Genomic DNA, 20,779 nt, shown 5'->3' on the forward strand with positions numbered 1-20,779 from the left:
TCCATGTTAATTACTTCTAGGGGGAAAAGGTGCTGTAATTTCCTTGCAGTTTTCATGGATCATGCCAACACAGCTCACATGATGAAATTTGGGGTGGTATTCTGGCATACAGTTCTTTCTCACCATTTTCATGGGTGAATCATGGGGGAACAGAAGCCCTCATGTGCATAAAGGGTGGCAACATATCTGATGCCACCCGCTGGTGTGAATAAAAATTAGCACAATATGGTGGTATGTTCCATTGTGTATATTCCATAGTGCAACAGCTGATCCAGTTTAAAAAGAAGCACTAGCATTATAACCAACTAAACTAATGCAATAAACCACATCTGAATGTACCCTAAGATGCACATACACCATTGGTAGTAGTATCCACACCTGTTTTCTCTTAAAGGAGCTTTGCAGCTCTTCTACCAAATTTTCTTGCCATGACCCTAATTCTAGTCAGCTCTGTGAGTGTGTGTACATGCATGTGCCTATTTCTGTATATTAATCACCAGTGCATACAGGAGAAATGTGTGTAAAAAGCGCCACCTATTTAAGTGGGAAGTATTTTTGTGCAGGTAGGCAATGTTATTTTTAAAAGTGTTTGATAGTCCAGAGTGTCTGAAAAGAGCTTCCCACCATTGCAGAATTAAAGCTGAAAGGATATATTGATTTTCCTGGGCCAAATGTGGAAGCATGTCATTTGCACCCATGCTCATTACACCTCTGTCATAATCCCATCTGTAGATTTGGGTGGGAGGGCAAGTGCATATGCAGCAAATGTAGGTGTAGTAGAATTATCCATCATCATCACCTCCAGGATAATCTTTCTGTATAATACCTTGCATCTCTTCTTATATCATGGCATTCCACAGCTTCTTTTGCAGCATCACAGACGTCGCATAAATCAGCCACTGTGTTTACAGCTACTCTGGCCTCACCGTGGGAGCTATAAAACTTATTTATTCAAAAGCAGAGTTGAGTAATATTATGAAGGTTACCCTAATTCCCCCCCCCCCCCCAAGCTCATGTTTCAGCAGCAGTCCACTTAGCAGCCCCAACTCACGCATGGTGGGTTTGTGCTCCCTTCCTCTGGTTTGTCAGGATCTGCCACAAATCAAAGCAAGATGTTGAGTGGAATAGTTCTTTTGTTCAGTAATGTTTGCTTTAGGGATATTCTGGAGTTGATGGAGCTCCATATTTGGGGTTGGGAAGGATTTCCCTCCACTTGCTTTGATTTGCTAATTTGAACATACTCAAATGCCTTGCAATGAATGTGACCATTTGGTCCATCTCACTCCTTACCTTCTAGTCAGGGCCAGTGTGAGTTACGTGAGCGCATGGCTTTAACATTTGAAAGAGAGATGGGTTAGGTGGCCTTTCTGACACTTTTCAGTGTTGTGACACTCTGAAAATGTGTAGCAAAGAGAGAAGGAAGGGTGATGGAGCACCAGCCAGTCTCTGGCAAATTACCACAAAACAGAGAGACCTGAAGGCTTCTTTATATCACTGCCATCTGATTATTAGGAAAGTTCCCTGCAGCCCGGGTTAGAAGGAGATGCTAACAAGATGCAAAAGAATGATGTTTTATCTTGCAGGGCCTCCCCAGACAGGCAGTGGAAAAAAGCCCCTTGTTTAACAACACAAGGGAATGTTCTTAGCCCTGTCTGATAGCCAGTCATGAATCCCTTCTGGAGTATTCAGCGCAAAAATCTGTATTCAAGTATGTTGTCAAACCAAATACAACATGCATAGAAAAGGTGTATTCTGAATATTAATCCTCTAAACCAGTCCATTGATATTCATGCAAGGTGGGTTGAAGGAGCTTTTGTGCTCATTTCTTATGACTTTTGCTTTTATTAGGATAAATCCAAAGGTGTGAAAAGCACGACAATGATGACTCAAGCTATAAATACGCCGTTCTACCTATCTGGCAATATTGCTCCTAATTTAATGCGAGTTTGTCATATTCTTCCATGCCTCTGAAAGCTTGCTTGGCATCACTTGTGAAGTTTGTTAGCCTTGCGCAGACAGAACTGAACAGCTAGCTACCTGAGAGGTTATTTTTAGTAGCACCTGGTGACCACAGGAAAATGCCTGTCCGTTTTGGCTCTCGGCTCATGATGAGCTGGTTGTGCACACTCTTGTCTATGCCATGGGCACTCTGTGGAATGCAGAGATGACCGGGAGGCTGACAAAGTGGGTGTGAATGCTCCATCAGCGCAAGGATTTCTGCTTCTGCAATGGAAGGTTATCTCCATCTCCTGCCCATGCGCACCCCTAAATAGGTTCTAGGGGTTCCCTTGACCCTCTGGAGAAGATTTCCAAAGGTTGCATGGTGTGGGGAGGGCGGGCGGGTTGGAGAATCCCATTCTGCAAGTGGAAACTCTTGAACTGACAGGATTGCTTAGTTGAATACTGTCCAAAATGCCCCATTCCAACAGTATTCTGCAGAGCTGAGGGCTAGGAAGCAAGTAGAGAAATGGAGAGAGAGCAACCAGCAGAAGGTTTGCAAACAATTTCTTTGAACACGGCTCACAGCTCATTATTGAGCCTACTCAGTGGCTGTGATGTCAGCAAAGAAAGTTATTTTCTATTCCTGTCATAGTACCATCCAGTGAAGTTTTTCCAGGTGGTTCAGGGACGTCTTCCATTTGGCTTATATGGCACTGTTCAGAATATGGAGGCCGGTTGTGACATGTTTGCAAAGCACTTTAAGGATCAAATTGCTCATATCCATGGTGACATGGACGTGACAATGGAATCAGGTCTGTCTATGGAAGTGTCCACTTTTGAGGATGGAGACAGTTAAAATGCACTTGTATTTCACCCAGAAAAAGTGCATTGAAAAGTATATATTGGGGAAACACAAAGAAAAATGTCTTCAATAATGCATATACTGTACTGTATAATACGGCATACAATTTGAATGTGCACTTTTCATTCAATCATTTGAAAGATCCATATACAAAATGGTATAGAATGGATTTATGATTGAGTGCCAGTGAAAATGAAATGGGATGGACTTAGGCTGATCTGTCCATCCTTAGTCATGGCATCCTGCATTTGTTTGCTGCTCTGTGTGTCTTCTGGAGAAAGACCATTGGAATTGATTTCTGGGTGCTCCCTTCCTGCACTGTAAAAACAGGGGTATCAGGACTCTGTTCTCCAGATGTTGTTGAACAACTCCCATCATCCTAGGCTAACATGGCCAAAGATTAGGGAAGATGGAATTTCTGGTATAACAGCAACAAATGAAGTACACCACATTGACTTCTCCTGTCTACAAATCAGCTATTAGTCTAATTTGCAGATACAGTACTTTTTCTCTCTAGTATTATTTATATTTGTCACTTACCTATGGTCACCTCACCCACCACCCAGGCCATATTTTTGTATACTACCCTTTGATCATCTTCTGAAGTAACACCTAATCAGTAATCATTGCCATCTAAATTTCTGAAATTTCTGGAAATTTGCTCTCCATTTCAGGTCCTTGGACTTAGGAAGATATGGTCACTTTCCCTAGCTTCCTATTCTCCTTTCGTCTTTCTTGTTTGGGGAACCCTAGCATTACTTTCCACTCCCTGGTTTCCACACCCAAAGCTGTTCTTTTCTCGGTCTGCAGCTTTCTCCACTCGCTGTTTATCAATTTATCTATTTGTCGATCTCACCTTTCTCTTTATTTCCTGTGACTGAGTGTGTCTTGTTCTCCCTTGTTCTCAGCCATGTCTTTAAATCTATGAAATGGTTTTCAATTGTCAGCTTCATCCCTACATTTCTATGGCAACGGCAAATTCCCGTCCTACTCCTCTCTCCCCACCCACCCCAGCCCGGCCCGGCCCTCCTCCCATGTAGTGGATAAGCTGTGAGAATGCTGACAAGCTGTTGAGCACCAGGTAATTTATCTCCTAAAGCAGACAGCTGTGGCAAAAGGAAGAAGGGAGAGCAGGGCAGAGAGGTTGGGAGGGAGGCAGCCAGGAGGGGGTTGCCCTGCCAAGATGGGGGCGGAAGGGAGGTCACGGAACAAAGATTTGCAAGGGCTGGTGTTTGCAAACAAGGGAGAATGAGCAGGGAAAGGTGCTAAAATGCCCCTTACAGATATGGGCAGATGGTGCAATGTTTGCTAAATGGCTGTTTGCAATTCCACTGAGTGCTGCAGAGCCATAACCATAGCTCTGGGGTAGGGGCAACAGACCTGGCAGAGCTGTGGCACACTGGGGCACTGACCTGGGATGCATTAAGTGGCACTTGAGGCTGGAGCACCTGGTACCTATGCCATTTAGCTACAAGCATGCACCTGAGTTGCAGGGTTTCTCCCTCATCCTGAGTGCCCACCCTCCCTCCCGGTAAATGCCTGGGCTGCTCTAGTGCGTTTTCTGCTTCCCTGTATCCCCCCCCCCCTTTGTGTTCTATGATCCAGAGAAGGCCAAGTGATGGGAGGGTTACAAAGGAGGGGGGGGGGAGGCTGCTTTGTGATAACAGTAATTCAAATGGGGATGACAGAGTGCATAGCTGGTAGCCAAGGGAAGTCAATCGCTTTCATATCGGAGATAATAAATACTGCAGGAAGGGAGAGAGGAGTCCGTATGCATAGCATTATTATGCGCCTCTTTATAAATAAAGGAAATATATTTTATGCTCTTTAATGACCTTCAAATTAACAGCTCTTTGAAAGCACTTATGTATATTTAATTTGAAATGGTGCTGAAAGCCTGAGTGGGGATCGCAGCGAAAGCAGCAGGCAGCCAGTTTTTAAATAAGAGTAAACTCGGGCCATTATTTCTCAGCCTGTCAGCTTTCCCTGGATTTAATGTACCAATTTTTAAAAGAGAAAACCTTTTCTTTCCTCCTTTGTGCTTTAAAGCTCTCCAGGATCCTTCTTTGCAGGCTACAGCAGCAGCTTAGGACTGTATTTAATTGTTCCCCCCTTTCTTTTTCTGCTTTGTATCGCTTCTCTTGAGTAACAGCTTTCACCGATGGGTCACTCTTAGGTATACAAAGGATTAGGCTCCCCAGTGACCTGGATAGTGTGTGCTAGTTTATGATTACCGATGTGTCATCGTGGGATTATTTCCTGCAGCATGTTGTGCAACTAGCCTGGTGCATGACATCCATGACCTACAAGTCATCAGGTACTTTGTGCTGTGGAGACTTGTGTTATTTATGCCCTTGCTGTAGACAGGAGGGAGGGATCCAATGCCTGATGCATACAGAAGCTTTCACTTCTTGCTTTTGAACAGAAACACTCTGAATAAGTATAGGCATTTCTTACTGTACTCATCAAGCTGGGGTAGCCAAAGTGGTGGTCCAGATATTGTAGACTACAGTTCCCATTATCCTGAACCATTGGCCATGTTGTGTCGGCTGGAGCTGATGGGAATTGTTGTAGAGGGAACACATTGGCTGTCCCTGTCATAGAACATTTCTTCTTGCAAGTAGAATCAGGAAGCTCCAGAGTTTTGATCAGGGGTTGGGAACCTCTAGCCCATGGGCCTAATTCTGTCCACTAACCTCTCCAATTGGCCTGGGAGATCATTTTGGCCAAGCTCACCTGCCTGACATCTGATGACACCAGGTGTGGGGCATATAAAGACCTGGATTAGCCTTAAGGGGTTTCCAGGTACTGCTGATCAGTTCTACATTCTAAAACTCTCCACAGTTGGTCTTATGGCATGCTTTCAAACCATGCAAGCTAAAAAAAAAAGGTCACCTGATGTCATTGTGATGTCGGGTGAATATCAGGTGAGCAGGACCCCTCAGATATCAGTTTGACCCATGGGGATGGGAGATATAACGATCTCACCCATTGGGTGGAGAGTGTTGATTTCTATATTATGCACACCTTCCCTTTTTTTATTCCCTTATGAAAGGACAATTTTCATTCATGGGTAGAGAATGAATAGGGTGAGAAATGGCTATTATTGTTTTTGTGTGTGGAATTTCTCTCCTAGTACAGATATTTTCATAATCTATAAATTATCAGAACTTTTTTCTTCATACCATTGTTTCCATCAAACATCTGGGCTGAAATAAAGTAGTGGGATTTGAGGAAGGCTGGCATGAACAGTTGAAATATGTTGAAATATAAACCAGAAGCCAAAGGTTGGGTTTTAATCAATGTGATCTTCAGATCTTACTTTACGAGCTCCCATCCACCTTTCCCCTCTGTGTGGACTGTCTCTTGAATTTTATTCCTTTCACAGATCTGCCCTTCTGGTCATATCCTCATTTCCTACCTTTTTTTCAGACTCTTATATTTCTGTGTGTTTCTCCCAGTCCACTGTATCTCTCCCACTCCTTTATTTTTTATTTTTTAAAAACCCTCACCACCCTTGACCTTTTGCCTTCCCAGTTCCTGTTTCTTCTTTTCCTACTTCACTAGACCATCAAGTGAAACAAGAGCAGCCTAGCTATACTTACTAAGGGTTCAGCAGAGCAGAAGGCCTCATCGGAGGCAATTTGACTACAATGTTATCACTAAGTAAGTTCTACCAGGAACAGTTTGAGGGAAATAGCCTTCTCTTGGGGCTCCAAGAGCTGCAGGTGTAGATCTATATAGGCATATATATATCTGAGATCCAGGACTCTTAGAGCTGATTGCACATCAAAGACAAGCACATGCAGAATGATGGCTGTTTCCTATTCATTCCTTTGCATCCATTAAACATGTCCCAAAAATCTGTACAATGATGTCTTGAGTACCATATCCTCCTTCCCCTTTTAAACCTGCTAACCTTGGTAGTGTTGCACCTATTTTCTCACTGTGTGTGAACAATGCATTGGTTCTATATTTCAGTAGTTTCTTTCTGAGCAGAGTTGGGCAAACAGAGAATTAGTTTTTTTAAATCCCATCATAAGTATTGCTTTTATTTTTTATAATTGCAAATAGTTTTCTTCCAGGATCATGAGAACTTGGTCTGCAACAGACAGATGCACAACCCGACCATTTCCTGTTGTCACAAGGTATAACCGGGCAGACTTCCCACTATTTGGAGGAATAATGTTTGCAATACAATGTGTTGGCAGAGAAACTGGAGGGTGTAGCTGATTCTGATGCTGTAGGAGTTTTCCAGCTGGCAGGGACAGGGAACACAGAGCATCATTTATGCATTATGGTTTTGGGTGAATTACTATGATTACTGCTGCTGATTTGCAACTGCAAGCTACACATTTGCAATTTGAGAAAGCAAGGTAGATTCTCCCTTTGATCTGTAAATGCTCCTAATAAGTTTTAACTACAATGTGTTCACTTGGAAAGCTGTCAAATCTTAGGGCTTCCTTTTAAAAATTCATCTTTCTAACTGTAGCGAATGAATCTTAATGTGAACCAGCTCCCTGCTCTGGGCCTATTTTTGTGTTTCGGTAGCAGGCAAATCAATTTGTAAAATGTAAAAGGCTTTACTTTTCTGATCATAGGTTAAATCACAACTCGTGCTGTGCAACTAGGCATTTTGCATCTGGTTCCCCTCTAAAGCTCTGAGTGAGCAAAAGAAGACGATCTACATAGATGTTCTTCATTTGCATGTCATAATCTGATTTGGGGGCTCTCTTTCACAAGAACTTGCCAAGATGGAAACTTTCCAGTAACAGCCTGGCAGCCCTCCAAATTATTTTGAACAGTGGATGGAAATTTACAGAAGACTCCCTAGACCTTGAAGCAGAAAATTTGTCAAAAAAGTCATAAAAATAGTAAGAAAACTAGTCTCTGTACTCCTCTACTCCATATTTAACTGCTTGTAAACAACAAGACTCTTTGCAGGGAGGTGGGGAATCAAAAGAAAGAGGTGGAAAGGAGATTCTCCCAGTCAATGGTGCCTGAATAAAGAATCACCACAATTATACATATTCAAGCTTTTCCTATCACCACTTCTCTCTTTTAGGTCCTTCTCTTTCTCCCCTCCCACCGGGTGATATTCAGCTATGGATTACTCATAGGATAAGAGATCCACTACAATCAATGAACATGACTAACTTTGGTTCTTCAATTTTTAGTAGACCTACTCTGAGTAAAACATAGTTGAATACCATCCAATATACTTTTAGCTGTTAAACCTAACCCTTATTCAGAAACACTCAAGATTAGCTTCAAGTGGGCATATTTAGAACCTGCAAATGCTTATTTTGTAAACCACTTTGAGGTTGTTTTTTTTAAAAAAAACAATCAAGCAGGGTATAAATTTTATGAAATAAGTAAAAAAACTGAAGAAGCTGAAGCTCTGGCAATTGCCTGTATAGGTGGGGATGTTTGCCCTTTTACAGAAAATAGGAGACCCCCCCCCCCCAATTTATTGTGCTCTTGTTATTTCATTTCTATACCACAAACTCATATAAAAATATGCCTATGTGGTGTACAAAATCTCAATTAGGACCAAACAACATAATAAGTGAAATCAAACAGAATACATTCAAGAAACAGAGACTTGAAAATGGGTCATCTGACAAGAAGATGACAAAAAGCTATAAATCATTTTCATTATAAAGCTTTCATAATAAGGCTTAAGTCACATCTCTGTGACCCAACAGCAGACCAGTATGGATGTTTGTATTAATTTACTGAGGGAGAGGAGGAAATGTGAAGGGAGAATTGTGAAGATGAAGATAGGGATGGTTAACACATGGGACACAGAACAAACCATTGAATGTAGGTCTGAAGGAAGTACTGTATTTTCCCATCTATAAGACTAGGTTTTTTCCATAAAAATAATGTCAAAAATTGGGGGGCTTCTTATACACAGATACATCTCCCCCCATTTTCTTAAATCGGAGTCCCCCAAAATAGGGGGCATCTTATACATGGAGGTGTCTTATAGACAGAAAAATATGGTACATAAGACCACAGGACAGTTTTTGAAGGAACAATCATTTGTCACTGTGCAATTGGCTGCATTTTACACTCGTGAGAGGCAGACCAGTTATGGTAGCTGAGAATTCTAAAGGTGCCTTCTAGACCACGAGAACGTGAGTAAACTAGAAGTGTTTGCTTGACATCAAGTTATGTGAAAGCGAGGCACTATTGGTGATAATTTTTTTCCTTATCACTATTCAGCTAGCAGAGAATGAGATAGTGAAAAGACAAAGGCCTGTTAGTCAGCAGTGTTTCCTGGTCTCTGAGCATGACACCAAGAATGATGTCACTCCAAGGAGTCCTTGACTGCTGATTGTCCAGAGGGTGCCCTTAGATCAGTGGTTGCCAACCCAGTGCCAGTGGGTGCCATGTGCCCATGAAGGCTTTCAAAGGTGCCCTTGGGCATGGGGCCCAGACTCTGACTTTCCTTTTTTCTAACACTTTGGAAAGAAACAGGTAGGTAGCCGTGTTGGTTTGCCGTAGTCGAAACAAAATAAAAAAATTCCTTCCAGTAGCACCTTAGAGACTCACTAAGTTTGTTATTGGTATGAGCTTTTGTGTGCATGTATCTGAAGAAGTGTGCATGCACATGAAAGCTCATACCAATACAGTGGACGCTCGGGTTGCGAACCTGATCCATTCGGGATGCACATTCGCAACCAGCAGCATTTGCAACCCACGTCTGCGCACGCACGGGTTGTGATTTGGTGCTTCTGCGCATGCACGGCTGCTGAAACCTGGAAGTAACCCATTCCAGTATTTCCGTGTTTTGGCGGTACGTAACCCCCCAAAAAGGCAACCTGAAGTGGCTATAACTGATGTATGACTGTAACAAACTTAGTTGGTCTCTAAGGTGTTACTGGAAGGAATTTTTTTTATTTTGGAAAGAAAGTTAAGGGGCAAGATGTACAGGAACCTTCGAAATGATTTCTGTAAAATAAAAGGCATGGCCACCGTGTGTGTGTGTGTGTGTGTATTCATTCTGGTGCTGAAATATGCTCCTTGCTGCTATTAGACAGCAACAGCACCAGTGTGTATGCAAAATCAATACTGTGTGATTCAGGAGCAGCAAAGACATAGCTGACTTCCCATGGTAAGCCTAAGGTTGTCAGGGGTAACTGTCTCTCTCTTTTAGTGTTATGCCACACACACCCCTTAGCAGCTATTGTGTGACTGGTGCTGCCCGCAATTCCACAGATTTTGAAATGTGCTCTCTGGCCAAAAAGGCTGGGGAAGCCTGCCTCAGATACTCAATAGTCACACCCTGGCTACTTCTCAGGTGGTGATTGTGACATGTAACCAGACTCCAAATCCCAGGTCCACATATGAGGAAGTTAAAAGTGCATTTGGAAATTATATAGCATATCCTTATCATCATTATTGCCCAAATAGTTCTTATCTCATACGTTTTTAAAGTCAGGTGTGATATTTGTAAAATACTGGGAAAATCCATTTTGAATACATAAGCATTTTCCCCCCATTTTAAGTTGGAATTTCAGTGTGACAAGTAGAGACCCAGTGGCCAAATTTAATAGCAGAGCTACACCAAATGTCCAGTCTTCATCTTGTGGACTTGCATATTATGCCAAATTACTCCTCCTATAACTTTAAAAAATAATAATTTCCCCCTTACTTTTTATTTCTCCCATTGGTGTATTGTGTCTATTTTTTCCCTTTAGAACTATTTCCCTCTGCTAGTAATAGCACTGAAGTTACCAGGGCTGCACCATGATTGAATTTGTCCCTGTTTCTTTCTGATTATCCTCAGGGGTCTCATTAGGTAACCAAACCCTTGTTTTGAAGGTGGGGAGAAGGGATGAAAATTATGGTTAACATCACTGCAATTCTCCATGCTAATTAGCAATGAGTGGGACTGACAGCATGAAATATAGCCCATGCCAAGAGCTGTGTTGCAGGAGGAGGATGCCTGGAGAGTTTCTTATCTAAAATGCAAATTGTGATTTCCAAAGACTATCAGGAAGATGAGTAATTGGTACAAGACACCACTAGCCCCTCTTTAAATAAATAATAGTATTTTCAGTTTTTTTAAAAAAACAACGAACTTTTGCAATAACTTTTTAGGAAGGGGCATATAGAACTGAATTTGGGATTTGCACACATTCCCCCCTCCATGATTTCCCCATTCTTCCATTGAATAGATGCACTGGTTTAGTCTGAAGGGAGTCCATCCCATTTTCTAGATTTGTGCCTATTCTCTGTCCCTGTCATGGGGTGACTCACAGGCCAAAATATTTGGTGCTTCTGCTGAACTTCCAGTTAATGGTAAAGAACTGTGGTAGTGATGAGACAGATGATAGGAACATATTATGAAAAATGTAACCAGAATGTCTGCTTCTTCCATTGATCTATTTGAGGGAGAACCATAAACAGACATGGCCATGTTTAGCTTGATGAAATGGAGACTGAGAGGAGATATGATAGCCATCTTCAAATATCTAAAGGGCTGTCACATGGAAGATGGAGTAGGCTTGTCCTCTCCTGCTCTTGCAGGTAGGACTCAAACTAATGGCTTTCAGTTACAATAAAGGGGATTCTGACTAAACCTCAGGAAATACTTTTTGACAGTAAGAGCTGTCCGACAGTGGAAGAGTCTCCCTCAGGAGGTGGTTGACTCCCTTTCATTGCTGGTTTTTAAGCAGAGGTTGGATGATTATCTGTCATGAATGCTTTAGTTGAGATTCCTGCATTGCAGGGGGTTGGTCTATATTACCCTTGTGGTCCCTTCCAGCTCTACGATTTATGATTCTATTATCCTGATTTCAATATACCGTGCTGAGGAGTATGTTCCTCCAAACATAACTAGACCACAGTTGCTGTCATTATTGTAGACTGTTGCGTAATCTTTGTGTGTAGAGTTGCACTGTAGTATGCAGTGTAAATACACTGTAGTATTTAAAAAGGGGGCTACACGGCTTGTCCCTCTCCATGTAGATGCTGTACTTTCAAAACACAAATATCTTATTTGTGTAATGGTTGCATTTCTGATAGTGCTAGTTACTTTCCTTACATTTCCCAGTTTTTATCAAAGCAAGCATATAATGCCATTGTCAGGGCGAAAGTGAGTCCAGTAATTAGGAAGTAAGCATTGAATCTGTAGCAAATTAGAACACACACGCACACACACACACTGGGAAAAAGAGAGAGTAACAAGAATTATTTGCAAATTCCTTTCATCATATCTATGATCTATGGTTGATTACTGTTAAATCTCACAGACTCTCCAGATATTATGGAATCTAAAGTACTAGGAACTCATCAATTTTAGAGTGGCTGTTGACTTACTGAAAATTGCAGAGAAGTGGAGAACAAATCTGGTTACTGTATCCAGTCTTGAGATTCTTCATTTGTTGCTCCCTTCCTTAGTTATTCTGAGTCATATCAGAGCATATCTTATTCAACAAATAAAAAGGGAGGAACTGCAGAGCTGCCTAGTTTAGTTCATACAGAATGTTTCTTAATAGTTTTATGACTTGTTTAGAGGAGAAAATAAAACCCAAAGTAAACATTCCTGGCAGTTCTTAAATAGTAGTGAGATGCAAATGTGTAGATTGTAAGGTAAATTTTAGATTAAATTCCACGAAATGCCAAAGGGTTAAGAGAGCAGATTTTAACATGTCTCCAAAACCCAGCCTATGCTTTTCATTTGCAAGAAGAAAGTGATTTGCTGCAGAAAGTAGGGGAAATGACCTCTGCTCACCACTTTCTCCCAGCAATTTTCTTGACCTACATATCCATCTGCACAGGGCATTCCCATTGGTGAGAGAGGAGGTTGTAGGAGAGAACTGGCAGGTGGGAAAGGGCTTGAGATTCCCTGCCATGGATTCATTTTCTATCAACCTCAGTTATGCCACAGTAAAAAACAGAAGAAGAGCCACATGCTCAAAATGTGAGGGCAAATGCAATAAGCATTTAAAAATCCTATTTGTCGAAGTTCTGTTTTCAGAGGTTGGTGCATGAGATTTTTGTCATCTTGCAAGGTCCATTGTAATGAACTTTGTAGCTGAACCTTGGGGAGGTCTTAATTTGGCTATGTGCACTACAGTCAGTGTGCACTGAACATGAAGTAGGGTGAGTGGGATAGCAGAGGTCAGCAACAAACCCTTTTCTTGCATTGGCTTTGAGTTCACAGAGCCTGTGCACAAACAGCCGGAATATGTGAAGTTCCACAGGTCCTCAGATTGCACAGAGAGCCAGTGTCTGTTTAGGCTTGGTGCATGACGCATAATATTTGGACTGGGTGTGGAAGCAGGGCCTACTGCTACAACCCTGTTCCCTCCTCCTCAGTTCATTCCATGTAGTCTGAACGTGCAGGGATTGTGCAGCCTGCCTTTTCACAGGAAACGGTCACAAAAGCATGAGGCCATCCAGAATAACCTCATCTCTATATTTGCTGTGCTGATTCTTTTATTCTTGGCCCTCTTGAACATGTTCCTCTTGGCACACATTCTGCTAGGAGGAATGAGTCAACTGCCTGCCAAGGGGATGCTCAGCCTCTCCCAGAACTTTGAATTGTACTCTGCATCCGTCCTGGCAAAAGCCAAGGGGAGTCTGTCCCCGCGTGGAGAGCTATGTTCCTTACTGCAGTTTCCTTTGTGTCTTTGCTCTGTGTTCTCCCTTTCAAGTACTTCTGGAAATTAATGAGCTTTGTCTCATACACACCTGGTGGGGAGCAGTGTTAACAGTAGTTTTTTTTATATATAACTTTTAACCACATGATGGCCTCCCTTCATAGAATCAAAGCCCCATTTGAGTTAATTGTGGCTGTCAAATTATCCTCCCTGTGAAGTGTGAAACTGCACGCAGCTGACAATTGGGATTCCCTAGGGAGATGACATTGTTAGGGCAACTAACCAGGGAGTGCTTGTATGAACAATTAGAGGCAACAGTGGCTGCTCTGGCTTCTTCCTCTCCCCACCCTTTCATCTTGCCTACCCTATTCCAGGATTACTCCATATTTGCAGGCATGTTTTCAATCTGTACAGCCGGCATTCCCCTCCTTTCCTTGTAATTTACTGTGGCACAGAAGCCACACTGACTCTACACTGGAGCCGGGTAACAACATCTGTGCACCATTCTGCAGCGCTGCTTCCGCCACATGAAGATTTGAAGCAGGGGGTGCTGTTTGGCCTAGAGATTATATGATGTGTTAACAACATTTTGTACTTTTATTGGACCATTTAATCTCAAATAAATCTCAGTAGTGTAGTTTTATCACTGTTAGCTATATCATAGTCTCTTGTGGAACAGTCTTCTCCAGGCTGCAGGTCTGAGCTCAAGGATAGATTATTATGTCTGCTACTGCTATCAGCAAGGAATAGTCTTAGAAACCTGAGAATCTGTTCACATTGTATGTATAAAAACCACCTCTTTTACAGAGGCATGCAGAGGCAGATAGGAGCTGGCTCGGTTTTCACTTCACCCCTAATCCACCTCTTCCTGTGCCTCCTTCATCCTGTCCTTTCTTGTAATCTGCCCCTCCATTCTCCTGCCTTTCCACCATATAAATTATCGACCTCTTTCTGCTTTCTGACTTATTTCCTGCTGCTTTCAAGTATCCCACAGGTTCCTCTGTCCTTAAAAGATAATAATAATACATTGGCCCTTCCTTTCTGTCCACCTACCAACTAATTTCCCTTTTTCTCTTTGTCTCCAAACAGCTGGAGCTTGTTGCTTACTTCCACTGTCTCAACTTCCTTTCCTCCAGCTCCTCTCCTGACCCCTACAATCTGGTTTCTGCACCCTCCTGAAACTCCCCTCTAACATCCTCTTCATTGCTATATCAGATATTTGTTCTTGGCCCTCTGCTGTTTTCCTTTGACACACCGGCCCTGAATGTCCTCATAAAATCCCATAGCTTTCAGTACTGCCTACATGCTGATGACAGCTAGCTACACCTCTCTGGTCCAGACCTGTCTCCCTCCTGTTCTGCATCTCCAACTGCTTCATATTTCTACTTTGACATTTCATTGATTTCTAAACTTAGCATGTCTGAGGGTAAATGTCTCATACTGCTATCTAAGCATTCCACCTCTCCTCAGATCATTTTCTGTATCTATTAACAATGTCACCACCTACCCTCCTCTTGTCCAGGAATGAAACTTTGGCTTTATCTTTCACTCCTCTCCCTTCTGTGCCTGCCATCGTACTGTTGCCAAGTCATGTTGATTTCCCCTTTACAATCTCCTCCCCTTGTATCCTTCATTGACTACTCTAGGTCAACTATCACCTAGACAACTGCTACGGTCTCCACGCTGGTCCACTCGTTGTCTTGCTTCAGTCCCCCCCCCCTTCTGTCTACAACTTTGCTGCCAAAATCATTCCTCTCCTTTATGGTTCTGCCCTCCTTAAATCCCTACACTGGCTTCTGGCTTTCTCCCAGATCAAGCACAAACTCCTTGCTCTTGTCTTCAAAGCCCTCTACACTCTCACTGCCCTTTCTTATCTCTCTGGTTGCATCATATCCTGTGGCAGCCCTGCCTATGACCTTCACTCTTTAGCCATCTGAAGATCTTCTGCCCCCTCAAATGAATTTGTTTGCTCTTGATGCCTTTTAAGCTCAGGACTGTCTCCCAGAACATCTGAAGGATGCTGCTTCTCTTCCTTCCTTCAGATCTCTCCTCAAAACCAATCTTTTCAATTAAGCCACATTTGCCTGGCCCTCCCAACGTACTGTAACTACTCCTAAGTATGGGTGACTGAAATAAACCCATATCCTTCCCTGTTTGCATGTGCCTTTATGCAGTGCCCCCCCTCCCCTGTGTCAATTTTTAATTTGTAAGGTGTCTGGGGAGGGCAAGGATTTATCTTCTTATGCTTTGTAATGCACCATAGAGATTCATAGCAGTACATAAATAATGCAAAATCATCATCATTGATTCCCATTTTGCCCTAGGAGATACAATAGACCGGCTGTAATTTGAAATGCAGTTGGGGGAAATCTTCGCTGGTATTACCAGAGGCAAAGGGCAGGGTAGAGCTCCTGAACACATACTTTTGATTTCTCCATGTAAGTGAATGGATGACATTCCTTTCTATGGGGGAGAGTGCTGCGCTTGGACACCATTGCAGGGGAGGCAAAATCTGTATCCTACCTTTGATGTTGGTGGGGGGCAGCCTTAGAAACAGGAGTGCAGTGAGGCTCAGTTGGTTCAGTTCAGAGTCCCCCAAGATATATAATACTTTCAGGGGTTCCTGTACTATACAGGTACTAGTGATAGACATTTCATTGTTACTTGATGGGTATCTTTTCCTGTGCACATGTATTTAGGAGTATGTCTCATGGAAAGCAATAGGATGAACTTTCCAGTTTAGATTGGGTTGTAAAGCTCAGTTTCTGACATACGCTTGGCTCCATCTGATATACCTTTCTGCAGACTCTACACCTATCCTCTGGTTACACTCCTGTCTTCCTTTCACCCTGCTTCTAAACTCTGGAAGTAAATCACACTGATTTCAGTTGAGATTTTATTCGTGTTAAGCTTTGCCTGTTTAACCCTATCATACGCACTTATCTTTTTCCCTGTCGGGTAATTTCCACAAGCTTCCCTGTTCTGCATTTCTCTCTGACTGGTTTCTGTCCTCCCCCTTTCTCCTTTTCTCCCCCTTGTGAATCCCAGATTAATAAATAAAAGTTTCATTACTACCTAGGTTTGCAAAAATGATTTGATTCCAAAAGATGATGAATTTTAAGAGAAGCAAAATGTCAGGCACAGCAGGGACATTTTTTAAGCTTCAGTAAGTTAGGATGGTGGAACACAAGCCCCAGTATAATTGTGTTGGCAGCCCCTAGTTATCAGGAGCTAGGCAAGGGGACACAGCGGTCAATTGCTTTGCTATTTAATGTGGCGGTTTTATGTTTCCAATGTGCAATTGTATATTAAAAGTATCTTTGCCCCCCTGACGTGGCTAAATAATGGGATTTTGCTGCTGGGCTACACTTCTCTGTTACGGCATGGGTAACAGGCAACCCTTTGCTGCTCTTTTCAGGACTGACTACACAAGTGGATGATGCGCCATTTCTTTCTTTAAGAGACAACCTTAATCATCAGTGCTGGAAACTCCTTAGGAGAGCCACCCATTCTGCATTTGTCCAGCACATTGGTCTAATTTTTCTCCCAGAAAGCTGCTTTATATTGAGTCTCACCTAGCTTAGTGTTATCTGCATTGAGTGACAGTGGCTCTCCAGGGTATGAGATTGGAGAGAGGCACCAGGGATCAATCCTGGGACCTTTTGCATGCAAGGTTTGAGCTCTACCACTGAGCTACAGCTCTTCACCTTATATCCAGGGCTTAAAAGAATGAAAACGGCAGACGGCCTGGCACAAGTGGGTCAGGGCAAGGCTAACAGATAATTCAGCATTCAGTTCTCTGGTGCATACATCTGTATTATCTGTCTGGTGTTCCTGGCATAAGGATTATTCTTCACCCCTTTAATGCAGAAGCAAGGGATATGTGGTGAGTCAAGGTTCTCAAAATCCATGCAAATTGTTGCTTGCACTTCCTAAACCATTTTACAAATTATTTACTCTCAAGCCCCATCACAAACTTGAAATTGAGGAGTAGGTGGGCACCAAAGCAATGCAGAGCTTTTGGTAAAATGCAGGCCATTTTTGCGCCATTTCTGAGAGAATTACAAAGGGGGAAGGAGGCAACCTTGGACAGGGGTTATTACTGCTGCAACATTAAGCAAACCCTGTTTTATTAAAGTTATGGCTCATGCTGGCATTAGGGCAATAGAGGTGTCAATTCTCCTGTTATTAACTCTACTGCCTAGAGGCATAGATTTCAGCAAACATATCCAAGAGCTGGAGCTAATCTGCAGCAAAGAGTGGAGGCAAGGGGTAATTTCCTCTGCCTAGCATCAAACCAGAGGAGGGGCGGTCAAGGAAAACCACAGTATTTCCAAAGAGAAAAGGGAAAGGGGGGGGAAATATTGCCCCCCACACCTGATTTCCTACGAATGAAACATGAAAAGAAATCAATGTAGCTGAGGGCCAAGTACGTTATTGCTGTAATATTATTCACCCTTTACAGATTGCTTTAATAGCACAATCACAGAAAAGTCATGCAGGGAGGCTGAGGATGATATAGGGAGCTTTGTTGATTTTGCCCTCCTCCTGCCCCAAGTATAATGGATTAAAAAAGTAAAGAATGGGGAGAGGGACGGGATCAGTGTGAAGAGATGCTGTCATTGAGAGCTTGATTCTCCTACATGAGCACAGAGCATTGGCTTAGCCCCAACTCTCAGTGCACTAGAAAACATTGTAGTTTATTTTCGGGCTGATGGGAAAGGTGTCAAGAAGACACATGGGCTAGAAACTCCAAAGCTGGGTTCAAGATACCAATTTTAAAGGCATTTGGGTCAGGACTTCCTTTGACTCCGTGCTGATTTCTGGAAAAAGTTAGTAGGAACATTGTCCATTCAAAATGAAAAGGTAGGCTAGAGTAGAGCAGACAGAAGGTATAGATGGCAAGATAAAGACTCTGTGTGTATGGGTGTGCATTCATATTGTTCCAGTATATGCATGCAATATAATGGTGGTGAGTTTAGATGGCAGATTTTGCCAGCCAATCAGGAATTCAGAGACAAGTGATAGGGTGCAGCAAGGCTGAAAAATTAAAAACACCATGGAAAACAGGAGGGGAATTTGAAATAAACCCAATAACAAGTTTTTATGTGTTGGAATGTATATGTGAAATTTCTGAAATTTATTAAAATATAATGAATGATAAAAAAAGGGAATTCAGGGACAGGAGACCCTAGAGGTGCTCTAAAGACATTGGAAACTGTTCTGAACTACCTTTTGGCAGTATTGCAGCATTTCCAGAACCAATAAAAGCAGAGATCTCCTGGGAAGCTAGTTAGCTGTGGCAGGGCTTATAAAAGGAATCTCATGTCCCAGAAGAAATAATGATGGCATATATTCTGATGCAGTTGTACCAGAACCCTCAAACACCTCTGCATAGTGGGGAGCTGCACTGGGTAGGAGTACTTAATGTAGTAGTTAGTTCCTAAGCAGTAGCAAGAAGCCTCTGCAACTATAATCCTATGGAAAGAACATATTATGGGGCCAGTACCCTTTGCTAAAACTAGTACTGTCACCTGAATAAATAAAGTCTAGCTGATTGAGCCTATATGTTTTCATCTGCATGAATCTGCACAGAACTGAAACAATTATTATGTGGGGGAATTGTCTTTAGGTGACACATTTATTATGGTAGACTTCTTCTTCGTAGGGGCATCATTCATTTCAGAGTGAGATAGAAGGGTGCTTATCATCTCTTATGAGATGGTGCTTATCTGTATTTTTAGAAATACATTAAATAACTTCATTTTAAAAATTGCCATCGTTTTAGTCAATATAAAATTTTGATTAATTATAGATGAAAATTACCGTAATAGGTGAAAATTAATAGGTGACAACAGATAGGACTCCTCTTTCCTCCTTCACCATCAATATGTCTGCATTCACAGTGCTATAAGAGTATGCATGATTTAAAAACTAAAAAGCTAACCCTTTTGTTGTTTTTCTTGTTCTCGTTTCTGCCCGCTGTTGTTTTAGGAACACTTTTATGCCACTGTTTGATGCCGGAAGGACATGGAAAGAGGCCAGCCCTGACAGCGAAGCTTACCACCGCAGACCTGTCCTTGTTTTCCGCTGGCAAGCTGGCCATGCCCTGCAGATGAGCTGTGACCTCCTGAGGGTGATGCCAAGCCCTCGTGTCAAGAACATGCTCCCTCCTGATGAGCAGAGGAAGGAAGAGTCCTCCCGCAGTAGCATGCACTGTCCCAGCCAACAGAGGCCCCGCCGTGTACATAGCCAATGAGATGTCTGTAAAGGATTGCGCCTTCTTGTACATTTCCCTCGTTCCCTTTCAACTTGTTGATTGTGTCAAAATTGTCAGAGTTTGTAACAGTAACTTTCAAAAAAATATTGTACTAAAAACTGAAAATTGCACTCAATAAAAATTACGAAATAACCTTGATTTTGGAAAAAAACCCACTTTAGTAGCTGAGAGATTGAAGAATGCTATCTGAAGGGAAGGGGGGCTGGTTTATGAGTATGGCATGTTGTGTATTAGCAGCAGAATCCAATCTGCATGAGTAGGAACATCAACATATTTGGGTGGCATTCAACTAAGTTCTGTGCATTGAAATTTAACAAACACAACTACATTAGGTTCATAAACTTCAGTGTATCTACTGCAGGGCTGTAATATGTCCAGGTTTTCCCAGACCATCAAAATGGTGTCCAAATCGGAAAAATGTCCTGGAAAACCTGGACATATGACAACAAAGATTTTCACTTTGGGGGAGATGGCAACCCTAATCTTGTCGGAGTAAAACTTTGTTGAATGCCATCCTTTCATTCTAAGGGTTCTTTCTTGTGCAATATTGTTATATTTGGGTAAAGATACCAAAGTACAAACAACATTGCCTTACAAAGGGAGCCTGCGTGTTTCAAGAAATTAATTTCCATATATGAAAAAGTCATATGGCCTTTGCTTCCATCTACTTTAAGATTTGAAATTTGTGCACACTTTGTAATTGGCTTGGTACATATGTGATTTTGTACTTGAATCAGATATCAGCCAAAAGTTTATTGGGTTTTGAGATAATTGGCATAATATCCATTTGGACCACACCCCTTTGAATGACTCACAGGGATGCTCAAGAGATAGTTGATGCCAAATAGCTTTCTACTCCAAACTTGCTTTTTTTAAGGTGAGAAAGAAAGGAGCAGGGATGAAGTTGCAACATACTGGAACTGGAAGAAAAGTCAGAGTAGTTTAGATTGCTGCAATTTAGGTGCATCAGAGTAAAAAAGAGGAATGTGGGTTGCTTACAATCCGATCCTATGCATATTAACCCAGAAATAATAAAACTTACTGATTTTCAGTGGGAACATACTCTGAGGGCAAGTG

The 20,779-nt window shown here is 42.2% G+C and overlaps 1 protein-coding gene across 15 annotated transcripts in view; it reads left to right on the forward strand.

Moving 5' to 3' along the window:
• The window catches only part of EPHB1 (EPH receptor B1), a 347,409-nt gene extending 327,569 nt beyond the window's left edge, over positions 1-19,840 (forward strand). For 12 of the 15 annotated variants that reach the window (XM_083443210.1, XM_083443209.1, XM_083443212.1 and 9 more), the window contains one exon: positions 19,417-19,840. In XM_083443210.1, coding sequence (XP_083299336.1) covers positions 19,417-19,681 — 265 coding nt within the window. In that variant the 3' untranslated portion in view covers positions 19,682-19,840. Of the gene's footprint in view, positions 1-6,888; positions 6,952-7,404; positions 7,690-19,416 lie in introns of those variants that run through there. The other 3 variants (XM_083443202.1, XM_083443203.1, XM_083443201.1) reach the window with 3 other exon arrangements.
• Positions 19,841-20,779: the final 939 nt, after the last annotated feature.

This window comes from Podarcis tiliguerta (assembly GCF_965153285.1).
Source record: "Podarcis tiliguerta genome assembly, chromosome: 5".
Classification (NCBI taxonomy): Eukaryota; Metazoa; Chordata; class Lepidosauria; order Squamata; family Lacertidae; genus Podarcis; species Podarcis tiliguerta.